General features: G+C 39.6%; 1 protein-coding gene across 1 annotated transcript in view; it reads left to right on the top strand.

The window, feature by feature from the left end:
- Window positions 1-12,765, top strand: part of SLC6A2 (solute carrier family 6 member 2) — a 170,752-nt gene that overhangs the window by 134,103 nt on the left and 23,884 nt on the right. The window contains exons 8-9 of the mRNA XM_073581679.1: window positions 2,416-2,540; window positions 9,499-9,611. Of these exons, the coding sequence (XP_073437780.1) occupies window positions 2,416-2,540; window positions 9,499-9,611 (238 nt within the window). The remainder of the gene's footprint in view (window positions 1-2,415; window positions 2,541-9,498; window positions 9,612-12,765) is intronic.

Here is a 12,765-nt window from a genome sequence, read left to right as displayed (position 1 = left end):
CATGAGACCACCATCATGCAGATGAGCATTTCAGGTTGATGATGGCAAACTGAACAGCATCGCAATTTTCATGTTGCCCCCGAAGACACAGGATGTGCAAACATATCCTAGACTTGTGCCACAAACTTTCTAGGAGCTAAAACCTAGTGAACTGAAAAATCTGAAGGGGAAAGAAAGTACGCTTCGCAACGAACATGTGAACTCTGATCTAGGAGGCTCACAAGTCATCATGTCGTAGAAAGCAAAACAGATATGACTAAATCACGTGGGGCAAGTTCTTCTCTTTGCACTGATGCACTCTTTTACATTTTTTTTTCCAATGAAAAAAGTGCATATGTCCTTTTTTCCTCAAAAATGATGTCTAATTTTTATCAGTTAGGATGAGCATCTGAAACTGTTTTTGGATGTTTCCTTTGATAACCTCATGAAGTATCACAAGGTCTGCATTCCATTTGGAGCGTGCACATTAGAACTTCGGGATCTGCTTCTCTTTCTCCTTCAGGATATGTATTTTATTAAAATGAAGCTTTTCCATTGCTTGTCATAGAAAACATAGTCAATCGGCTTTGAGTCAACTCCATCTGGTGATGCTCAGGTACAAAAATGTTAGTCTTGTTGCTTGAGGGATATATTGGAAATAAAATATTTGTGTTTCCAGAACCTGATTAGGTTTTATGCATCATTTCTGGTTTGAAGACCATATTTTATTGCCTGAAGCCTGATCATAAGCTTTAAGCTTTTCAGTTTTTTCTTTACGAGTTCCATAAACCTGTTTGACTGTTGATCATTTGCAGTATTGTAGCCACATACAGCATCATTAGTACATTAAAGAATTTTTCTTATTGCACTGCCTCCGGTACTATAAGTCCATCAACATTCATAGTGGTCTATTTTTATGGTCTACTTTCCCCCAGTTTCATAAACTGATGACTCTTTGTCATTATGTGCACCCATTATTTTGCTGTATTACCAAAGTACAGTACATAACATAGAAGGTTAATCTACTGTCTCTGCAAACACTTAGAACTTCTGGGTATTTGTCAGGGGTGTTACTAGGACACAAAAGATCTGAATAGCCTTACAGTGATAAAAATGCTTGTTGGCGCTGTACATAGCTCTAATGATATTATAACAGCACTTGTAAAAATGCAGCCACAAATTGCTTAAACCCGCATTAGAATGCAAAATAATAATACTGCAATACAGTGTAAAATATTATGGTGACCGTAATACAACTACACAATATCCAAATATTACATATAAAGGGTGCAAATTACAAAAGAAGAATTAGACGCAAGTGAAAAATTTGCCATTCACTATATTATGCAATCCCTGTATGGGAGCATAATGAAGGTGGTAATAATGGGCACTGTATGGTAGTATTATTTGGCAATGTCTATTAGAGATGAGTGGATCGATTTGCAGGACTCTGCTCCAGCATCTAGGACTTTGTAAGTTGGCAGCTTGATGGGGGCCCTTAAATCTCTTGCTAAGCGGCATCCCCAGCACGGTTTTTGATCAGCCAGGGTTGATGCAATGTCATCTGTGCGCCACGTCCTTACAGATGATGTTGCACCAGCCCTGACGAATAAAATGCCGAGCCGGGGACTTCGCAAGGTAAGACATTTGTGGGCCTCCCATCTAGCCGCCAAGTATAACTGACCTGGACACTGGAGTGGAGTCCCGCTAATCGATCCGTTGATCTACTGCTGTGCAGTGCCCAATAATACTACCTAAATAATACTCCCATACAGTGATTGCATAATAGCGAAAGGCAGTTTTATTAAAGATGACTGGAGCTTCCCTGTATGAAAAGTAGACACACCAAAATTCACTATTGTATTTGCATCTGTTTTGTGGTTTTTTTTGTGCTTGTTTCTCATTTGCCCTTTAGTTCTTAAAATCTATTTCACACGTGTTGGCTTTTTCACATTTTTTTCATTTACTTTTTTTTTATTTTAGCCATTGTGGGCAGGGTTTTTGTTTTCCAGATGTTTTCAGGTGATTGCAACTTTTTAAAAAAGTCACAAGTGTACTTTTTATGTCCGCATGAAACTTTGATGAAAATTTTGCGGCATTTAGCAAAAAGTGCTAATTTTTGAGCTGTAAGGGCGTAAAAGGTCAAAGACAAAAATAATGAGCTTTTTTTTATTTTGTGCAAAATTCTTCATGAACCAAATGTGTAATTTTAAAGAATTTGGAGGAAAAAAAGTCAACAAATACTACAAGAGAAAGAAATAGTGTCTTACAAATCCTCATAATTGATGCATTTGGCACAAAGTGGATCCAGGTTTCCGTGGATCAGTTTCAGTGTCTCTACTTCTACTTGTACTATATATTAATACATTAGCCATTACTATTTGCCTAAACATCTGAAAGAACAAATTTACCTCTGTGTTATGATTCTTATTATAGGGACGCTCTACTCACAAGCACCGTGAACTGTGTGACGAGCTTCATTTCTGGCTTTGCTATTTTCTCCATACTGGGTTACATGGCGCAAAAAAACAACGTGAAAATTGAAGATGTCGCTACAGAAGGTAAGAAATAGTTTTTTTTTCTTTGCTATAATGTCACACTAAATAAAACTTTGAAGACACACTTTGCTCCAATTGATCAAGACTAGCGATTATTCATGCCGATGTTGATGAAGGGTTGTTTTGGAATCGGACTATCCTGATTCATTAAGAGGTCTACTTGTCCAGGTTTACTAGGTGCTTATGCCAGCCCTACATCAATGCCCCCCAACTCCCTAAAGGGAACCCGGTCAGGTCCACCATGCCCTGCAATCCAGCCGCATTCACATATGCATTACTAAATTCCCTGCCTAACCAGCCCTTTGGGGTTACGAGCCCACGATGAGGAATAGTAGAATTTTGAACCCAGAATATTTTTGCTGCTTCCAAAACTCTACGTTCTATTAAAATGCATGCGTTTAGGTAATTATGTGGATTTACCCCATCCAATGACATTCTATTGTCGAAAATTTGCAGTGGAGACTGGAATCTCTGCTATAGAAATTGACATACTGCGACTCATAAACCCACACTGCAAGCGAGTTTACGCAGCATTAAATGGAAGCACGGTGGACATGGGATTTCGCTAAATCCCATCCACTGTGCTTGTAATGTAGAACACAGCATTTTGGACCCAGTGCAAACACGCTGCGTCCAAAATGCTGCTATTCCTGGTCGTAGGCACACAGAATTCTAATGTTCACTTAAATCCATGTTCTAGCCTTTGACTAGTCAGTGGGGCGTTAGTTTTCCCAGACTAGTTGGCCCTCTTTGCATGTTACTATGCCCCTGTGGGTATGATAACATGATTTGCAAGAGCTGGCATAATCGCCAGCGTCATTGCCAGCTCCCTACAAATCTTGCGCATGCGCACAGCTCTATTCAGCAGAGTCAATGAGCCTCTGAAGCTGGGTGTACGCTTCCCGACTTCAGAGTTGCAATGCGCATGACCGAATGTGCAGAAGATGGTTCACGTGCATCTTGTGCATGTTCGGTCATGGGTAGTGCGCTTCTGAATCCGGAAAGCATATACCCGGTTTCAGCGGCTAGATGATGCTGCTGAATAGAGCTGCACGCGTGCGCGAGATCTGCAGGGAGCTGGCGATGACGCTGGCGACTATGCCAGCCCTTGCAAATCATGTCATCATACCCAAAGGGGCGTGATAACATACTGTAGTAGATCGGCTCACTCAGCTGCTCATAGAGGTAGACACAGGAACACTGTCTCTTTTAATTTTCCCCTGGTTTATTGAGGTACAGCATAAACCAGGGCAGGATTAGCAACATAAACACTGCCTTTCTGGCCTAACGAGACAACAAAACAAAAACAAATGGCACAGTCCATGTTGCTGCGGGGATCCACCTGCTCAGGAAGCAAACCTAAAAAAGGTTCAACTTTCTTTATCCTTATCAAACACTAAATTAACCAGAAGGCTGTGTAATTATCCTCTGGACTCCAACCTGGGGTGGAGATTTGGTGAAAAGCCAACAACCCACTCTTTAGCTGTTCACTAAACCTAGCCCTAAACATGGCCGATTAACCGCTCTCAGCACTTAGTGTGCTGGAGCATTTTTCTAGATTCAAATCACTGAAGCTAAGAACCTCAGCTATACATATCTCCTCCTCTAGTGCTTTGCCATTGACTTTGTCACACTACAAACGGCCGACTAGTTTGGGGAAACTAACTCCTCGTCAACTAGTCAAAGGTCTAGTTAGCATAAGAAAAACAGAGGATTTAAATACTTTTTTTAAACACGGATGTAAATGAATAACATTATAAAGGGCTGGCTAGACAGGGAATTTTGTAATTTGTATGTGAATGCTGCTGGGCTGGAGAGCATAGGGGACCTAACAGATTCCCTTTAAATGATTTATCCCCTCTGTTACTGACACTGCTCTCTATGCCTCTGTTACAGACTCTTCCCCATTCTCTGCCTTCAACAAATTGCTTCCATAGTTCCCTATCTATGTAAAAAAAATCTGCTTCCTATGGTTACCCCCTCACTCAAATATTGCTTTGCATGCCCTTCTGTTACAGACTGCTTTTCATGCCATCCCTCTTTTTGTTATAGATTGCTCCCATGATACTTAATCTCTCTTACACAGACTGCTCCTCACAATTCCTCATCTGTAACAGACTGCTCCTCATGGTTCCTCATGTGTAACAGACTGCTCCTCGTGGTTCCTTCACTGCAACAGACTACTACTAAAGTTCCTCATCTGTCATAGACTGCCCCTTTTGGATATTCCTCTATGACTGCATTCTATGGTTCCTCCTCTCTTACAGACTTCCGCATGGTTCCTCCTCTCACAGACTGCCCCTCATGGTTCCTTCTCGCTCACAGACTGATCCTCATGGTTCGTCCTCTCCCACAGACTGCTCTCCTCTCGCTTTGCTGATGGCTTCTTAGTTCCTTCCCTCTCTGACTGATCCTCATGGTTCTTCCTCTCAGACTGCTCTCCTCTGGCTTTGCTCATTACTTCTTAGTTGCTTCCCTCTCTGACTGCTCCTCATGGTTCCTCCACAGACTGCTCCTCTGTGTTCTTACTCTCTCAAAGATTGCATCTCATCATTCTCTCAGATTGCTCTCCTCCTGTTTTACTGACTGCTCCTCTTTTCTCATAGACTTCTCATCATGGTTCCTCCTCTCACGACTGCTACTTGTGGTTCCTCCTCTCCGACTGCTTTTAATGCATCTGGCTCACCGTTAATAATTCTTACATATACTACCCCTCACAGACTGTTTCACCAGCCCCCATTTTTATCAAGGATTGCTTCCATGGTGCCCCTTCGAACACTACTTAAAATTAAACTAGATGCCAAATTTATCACCATGACTTATTGTGCATGATCACTTGGCTGCATCTCTAGACGTCTTTGTATAACTTTAATACTATCTCTTAATCGGCTTACTTTAGGCTATTTTTTGTGCCAAAATTACCATTTTTAACATTTTACTTAATCCTGCTCCCTTCCGGTAAGCCATGTCTCCTTCATGAACGGGGTGAAAATAGTGTCCAAATCGCTGATTAAATTCTCTAGTATTTTGAATAGTAAATCTGCACCAGTGTCCAATCTTTAAGGGGATTATTTGTACGATGTACAAATGTATAGTCTAGAATATAGCACATAATAAACGATTTTACCAGTATACAGGAAAGCTGGAGGTCTTTACCGTAACTCAATATTACGTATACTACCACTGTTTGGAGTTCAGTACGAGGGGTAAGAAGTGAGCAAAAGTTATAATAAACAAGGCTGACCACTCCATTTGGTAATGCTTACTGGGACACTTGAGACTGTAATATAACGCTGTAATAGTATAACTAATATATAAGCCAAAGTCAATAGCAACCACATGCAGGGTGGTCTACCTAAAGTTTTGCTCTGGGAACCCGTAATTTGCAGTTATGATCGGCTGTTTGCTAATCTCTGCTTATAATAGAAAGCAGGATGAGAATTTAAGCGGTGCAGAATCCTGTGCTTGACTGCCCTCGTGTGGCTTGAAAGCAGATAACTTAAAGGGTTAAAGCATTATATGTCTATATTCAAAAGGATTTATTTTTTATAAGCCAAAATATATACATTTTGTGTTAGATACACAAATCTTAAAATTGATTTATAATATATGCAGTGTAGAAAATGTTATATTCCATCCTCCCTGTCTTGTTTGGTGTGCTGCTTACTATTATATCCATTACAACGATCTTCTAAAAGCACATTAGTATAATATGTATTTTTTAATAAATATATACATGTCACACGTGATTATCAGTTTCTCAAAAGGGCCTGATTTTTGATCCACTACTTATATCACTTACTATATGTAAAATTTATGGCCAGAATGATGAAATTGACTCATTTATGTGTAATGTAGGTATACTCGTTGGTCAGTATAATGTAGGTGACTCTTTGGTCAGGATGATGTAGGTGACTCTTTGGTCAGGATGATGTAGGTGGACTCTTTGGTCAGGATGATGTAGGTGGACTCTTTGGTCAGTATAATGTAGGTGACTCTTTGGTCATTATGATGTAGGTGGACTCTTTGGTCATTATGATGTAGGTGGACTCTTTGGTCAGTATAATGTAGGTGACTCTTTGGTCAGTATAATGTAGGTGACTCTTTGGTCAGTATAATGTAGGTGACTCTTTGGTCTGTATGATGTAGGTGGACTCTTTGGTCTGTATGATGTAGGTGACTTTTTGGTCAGTATGATGTAGGTGACTCTTTGTTCAGTATGATGTAGGTGACTCTTTGGTCAGTATGATGTAGGTACACTCTTTGTTCAGTATGATGTAGGTGATTCTTTGATCGGTATGGTGTTTGTGGCTCTTTGCTCAGTATGATATAAATGACTTTGGTCAGTATGATCCTGGTGACTCTTTGGTCGGTATTTATATAGGTATCTTTTTCATCAATATGATGTAAATTACTCTTTGGTCAGAGTGATATAGGTGACTCTTTGGTCAGTATGATGTAGGTGACTTTTTGGTCATTATGATGTAGGTGGACTCTTTGGTCAGTATAATGTAGGTGACTCTTTGGTCAGTATAATGTAGGTGACTCTTTGGTCAGTATGATGTAGGTGATTCTTTGGTCAGTATGGTGTTTGTGGCTCTTTGTTCAGTATGATATAAATGACTTTGGTCAGTATGATCCTGGTGACTCTTTGGTCAATTTTTATATAGGTGACTTTTTGATCAATATAATGTAAATTACTCTTTGGTCAGAATGATGTAGGTGACTCTTTGTTCAGTATGATGTAGGTGACTCTTTGTTCAGTACGATGTGGGAGCCACGTTCACCATACTGACCAAAGAGTCAACTACATCATACTGAACAAAGAGCCACATACACCATAATATATATCACACTGCCCAAAGAGTCACATACATCACACTGCCGAAAGAGTCACCTCAATTCCACTGACCAGAGTCGCCTACAGTAGCAGCTATCGGTGTGTATATAGCTGTGATATGATAGCTGCTACTGCGCAGGCGGCGCCATCTTACTGGAGCAGAAAAATAAAAATACTCCTCCAAGATGGCGCCACTCGTGCAGTAGCTACTGCGCAGGCGCAGCGGGTGCCATTTTCAAATTGATTTTTTTTTCTCCTAGCTGAATAACATCAAGAACATGTATTATTGGGACATGAAACCTGAGATTATGCTGCAGAGCAGGTGCCACGGCTGGCGCCTGCCTGCAGAAGGTTTTAAGTATGTACAGATATTCATTATGCAAACTAGGGGGCAAGTCACTTGGGAATCAGTGACCTGTCAGCAGTCTGTATTATGAATACCTAAGCAGAGAACCACATGAAACCCCCCAACTCCAGGCCCGCCCTGGGGCACGGCACGAGCATATCATTAACTAAAAACTGAACATGAAGTTTAAGCAACAACCACAAGAAGGATTTCATTAACCAAGGTATCATTGTATTCGGCATAACGGCGCCGACCCGACACTGTGTGTAGGTTACTGAGCACATTCCAGCTGACAGGTTCCCTTTAAGCGAATAAGATGCCGCCTTTGCCTGTACATAGTGATTCATATATACTGTTAAAATTTTTTATTTTTCTAGCTGAATAACATCAAGAACATGTATTATTGGGACATGAAACATGCGATTATGCTGCAGCGCAGGTGCCACGGCGGGTGCCTGCCTGCAGAAGGTTTTAAGTACCGTATGTACAGATATTCATTATGCAAACTAGGGGGGCAAGTCACTTAACGATCAGTGACCTGTCAGCAGTCTGCATTATGATCAGAGCTCCACATGCAGATCCCCGCCTTAGGACACGAGCATATCATTAACTAAAAACTGAAAATAAAGATTAAACAACAACCACAAGACAGATTTCATCAACCAAGGTACCATCTTAACCAGTATAACTGCCCCAACCTGACACTGCATGTTATATAAATTTGTAATTGAGTATAATGTCACATTTACATGTTGCTGAAAAGTGGGAAGTTGGTTACTGGTTGGCCCTTGGCACTCCAGTCCCACACTGGTTCAAGTAGTCCTTAGAGTTTTACACATTCTCATGAAATTATTTTTATTTCTCAGTCAAATAGGTTTATACTTATCATTTTTTTTTTGTTTTTATTTTTTACACATATCAGTTTTGTTTTTTAGAAATAAGGGAAAAAAAATCAGTTGCGTTTGTCAGCAAGGTAGTCGCTAAACTTATCAGTTTATTTCCAAAAAGAATATCTTCAAAAATGTAAAAGAAAAATAGAAATACTGAGCTGGACTATAAGCTGGTAAGAAGTGTAAGAACACATTCACACTGTGGCGAATTCATAGACAAAACCCAAGAAAAAAAACTCAAAAAATGAGTATATACCCGACAGCAAGTACGGTAAGTCAGGAAATGGTAATAGTGCATGTAAATAATATCGAGTTCTTGGCTTTGATCAAAAAGGGTAAAAGCCATCCAACCAAGACAAGGTGTACCCATCGGGACAGTCCTTTTCTGTCTCCAGTATTAAAACCTTACCATGTCAGATTATGTCATTGTGAATAAGGGCAGAACAGGACAGGATCCCTGACTGAGAGACCCATCCATGGGAAGCTATACAGATGAAATACTTAGCTGGAGGATCTAAAAGATCAATTTGTTCTTAGTCTGCCCAGAGAGGAAGTTCTGATATGTATCTGTACAGAGTTGGCAATTTGGTCTGTTTTAACATCCGTAATGCTGTCTTCACGTTTGGTCATGTTGATTTTCTATTTTTCTGCTGTCCATTTCAATAAGGAGTTCTACAGCTAACACCCCTTAGTTAAGTAGACTACATTTACATTCAGGACACAAAAAGGGAGGGTGTAAATTTTCAAGTAACATGTCCTAGTTAATTCACTATCTGACCAAAGACCCACTGAATCTGAATGGTTGGTGTGGTTGTACCTCCACTCCCCCATATACTAAATTGTTCCCACATTTGTAAGCCTTTGAAATTATTACTTTTTTTTCAGGACCAGGACTTGTATTTATTATATATCCAGAAGCTATATCTACGCTCCGAGGATCAACAGTTTGGGCTATAGTATTTTTCATTATGCTGCTTACACTTGGCATTGACAGTGCTGTGAGTATATCTGAGAAGTTAATTTTTATCGGTTATCATTTTAATGTTCATTTTATAATTGCACAAATCCTTAAGGACCTGTTGGTTGAATGCTCATTGGACTCTTCTTGACTCTACAAAACATAGTGTATGTATTCTCAATAGGAGCAGGATGTTACCTCTGACAGTGACACCATCAGTTTGAGTCAGTGTCATGCACAGATTCATCTGCATGATCACAAATGACTAAGAGGGATAATTTCATTTTTGGAACATTTTTTAATTAAAAAAACATGAAATGTCTGTTTGTGGGCTGTACTAATTAATTGGGTTGTTTGTTCCTATTAAGGTTACTGTTAGTTTCTATAGTGAGGTCACTTTGATATTACTTCAGCTGTATATGTGTCATAGAGGTTGGATAATGTCTTAGGAGACCTCAGAATGTTGCATCTTGTGGCAATTGGAGGCTTTTCAGTATTGAAATGTGCTGCAAATCAAATATTTCCAAAACAGTTGTGAAAATTGACAAACTCAAAAATGGGAGAATTATAAAAAATTCCTGTTTTTAAGGCCAAAAGTTCTTACAATTACTTTCAGGAATTGTGTGGCCTGAAATTTTTAATTTAGAATTTTAGTTTAACTTTCTTGCTCTTGCCATATTGGAGAGATTATCTTTCTTCTATTGCCTGTTTGTGCTTCAGGGACACTCAAATGAGGCTCAATTACCAAAGAAATATCATAGGCTATTACTGAGTTTTGAAAATGATGGTGTACAGTCTCATTCCCCAGGCAACAGGTAGTGATAGATGCGATGAATACTGAGCCATGCCTGTCTACAGCGGGTAAAATAAGTATTGGACACATCACCTATTTTCTAAGTAAATATATTTCTAAAGGTGCCATTGACATGAAATTATCACCAGTTGTCAGTAACAACCCATCCAATCTACCCAGACAAAGAAATCAAGCCATAGATGTCCATAAATTAAGTTGTGAAATAATAAGAAATTAAATAGGGATAAAGTATTTAACACATGAAGAAAGAGAGGTGCAAAAAATCCATGGAAAGTCATGACACTTGATAAAATCTATTAGTAATTAGAAAGCAGTCCTATCACTTAGTGAAAAATATCAGCTGATTCAACCGATGGCCGTCTAAAAAGGTGCCACACAAGAAGCATCTCATGATGGATAAAACCAGTGAACTTTCTGAAGACCTTTGCAACCTTATTGTTGAAAAACATACTTATAGCAGTGATTACACAAGAATTTCTAACCTACTGAAGGTTCCAGTGAGCACTGTTGGGGCCATAATCTGGAAGTGTAAAGAAAATCGTTTCACTATAAAGTGGCCATGACCAGGTGCTCCCTGTCAGATTTCACACAGAGGAGTGAAAAAAATGATTGAAAGAGTTGTCCAAAAGCCAATGACCACCTGTGGAAAGCTACAGAAAGACCTGGAATCAACAGGTATAATTATTTCAAAGAACATTGTAGGTAATGTACTTAACTTCCATGGCCTGTATGCATGCTTATCACACAAGACTCCAAAGAGCGTTTAAAGTTTGCTTAAAGGGAATCTGTCACCCCTTTTTTGAGATATCATATAATGATATCATTCAATTGCGTGTCACATAAGGATTCTCTTAGTACTTTTGCTTCCCCCTGACCCTGCACCTTTCATGCATAAATACCTTTTTCATATCGGTTCAGATGTATGTAAACTGCCGCTGTCCGGTCCGCTGGGCGGGGCTTATTCAACTGCTCCCCCCTCCCTGTCTTGCTCTACACAAGAAGAAATGCATAGAGCAAGACAGGGAGGGGGGGAGCAGTTGAATAAGCCCCGCCCAGCGGACCGGACAGCGGCAGTTTACATACATCTGAACCGATATAAAAAAGGTATTTATGCATGAAAGGTGCGGGGTCAGGGGGAAGCAAAAGTACTAAGGGAATCCTCATGTGACACACAATTGAATTATATCATTATATGATATCTCAAAAAAGGGGTGACAGATTCCCTTTAACAACATTTTGACAAGCCTGTGAAATACTGGGAGAAGACACCAAAGTCAAGACTCCAAAATTTGAAGTCTTTGGATACCATATTACACACCAAGTTTGGAGGCCAAAAGGCAATGCATATCATCCCAAAAACACCATACCAACAGTGAAGTTTGGGAACATCATAGTATTGGGCTGTTTTTCAGCATACCATACTGGCAAGCTTTATATCTTTGAATGAAGGATGCATGGACAAAATGTACTCCGACATTCTTAAAAAAAACAATCTGGCATCTACCAGGATGATGAAGCTGAAATGAGGGTGGACATTTCAGGAAGACAATGATCCCAAACCCACAGCCAAGAAAACGCTCAATTAGTTTCAGAGAAAGAAAGAAAATAAAGCTACTAGACTGGCCCAGCCAATCACCAGATCTGAATCCAATAAAAAATTAATGGAAGGATCTAAAGCTCAGAGTTCATAGAAGGAGCCCACAAAACCTTCAGGATTTGAAGAATGTTTGTGTGGAAGAAAGGCCCAAAATCATACCTGAGCAATGCCTGCGACTAGTTTTTCCAAACAGGAGGCGTCTTGTAGTTGTTATCACCAACAAAGGCTTTTGTACGAAGTATTACTTAAATTTCAGTAAGAGTGTTCAATACTTTTTCCCTGTCATTTCTCATTATTGCACATATCTTCATTTACGAAAACTTATGATGTGATTATTTTGCCTGTGTGGTTTGGATGGGTTGTTACTGGCATCTGGTGAGAATTTCATGTTAATACCACCTTTTAAATAAATTTACATAGAAAATTGATGACGCGTTCAGTTCTTATTGCAACTGATGCTTACAGTATCCTACATTTATCTAGGTTTCCAGTAGAACGCTAGAGCGATCATTACTGTTGCCCGTATTCTGAAAAATGAGATGACTCTGCTCTTTGTGTCCAAGTCTAAACAGAAAAACTGACAATGGCATTACACAACGCTCTACTGCCTAGTGGGGAAACGTTAATACGTTATAAATTTTTTTCTATGTGGACTAAAAAAAAGACCAAAAAATAATGTACATAAGAAAAACCTTCAGACAATTGTTTTCTGATAACACGATGCCTTTGATGACCATCCGTTTTCAGTGGAGGCCTGTAGAATCTTGAAGTACCCTAGGGGTT

The sequence above is a fragment of the Dendrobates tinctorius genome, unplaced genomic scaffold (genome assembly GCF_039654945.1).
Source record: "Dendrobates tinctorius isolate UK_male_01 unplaced genomic scaffold, ASM3965494v1 ptg000009l, whole genome shotgun sequence".
NCBI lineage: Eukaryota > Metazoa > Chordata > Amphibia > Anura > Dendrobatidae > Dendrobates > Dendrobates tinctorius.
The sequence above is the reverse complement of the archived record's forward strand: the minus strand, read 5'-3'. Positions and strand labels throughout refer to the sequence as shown.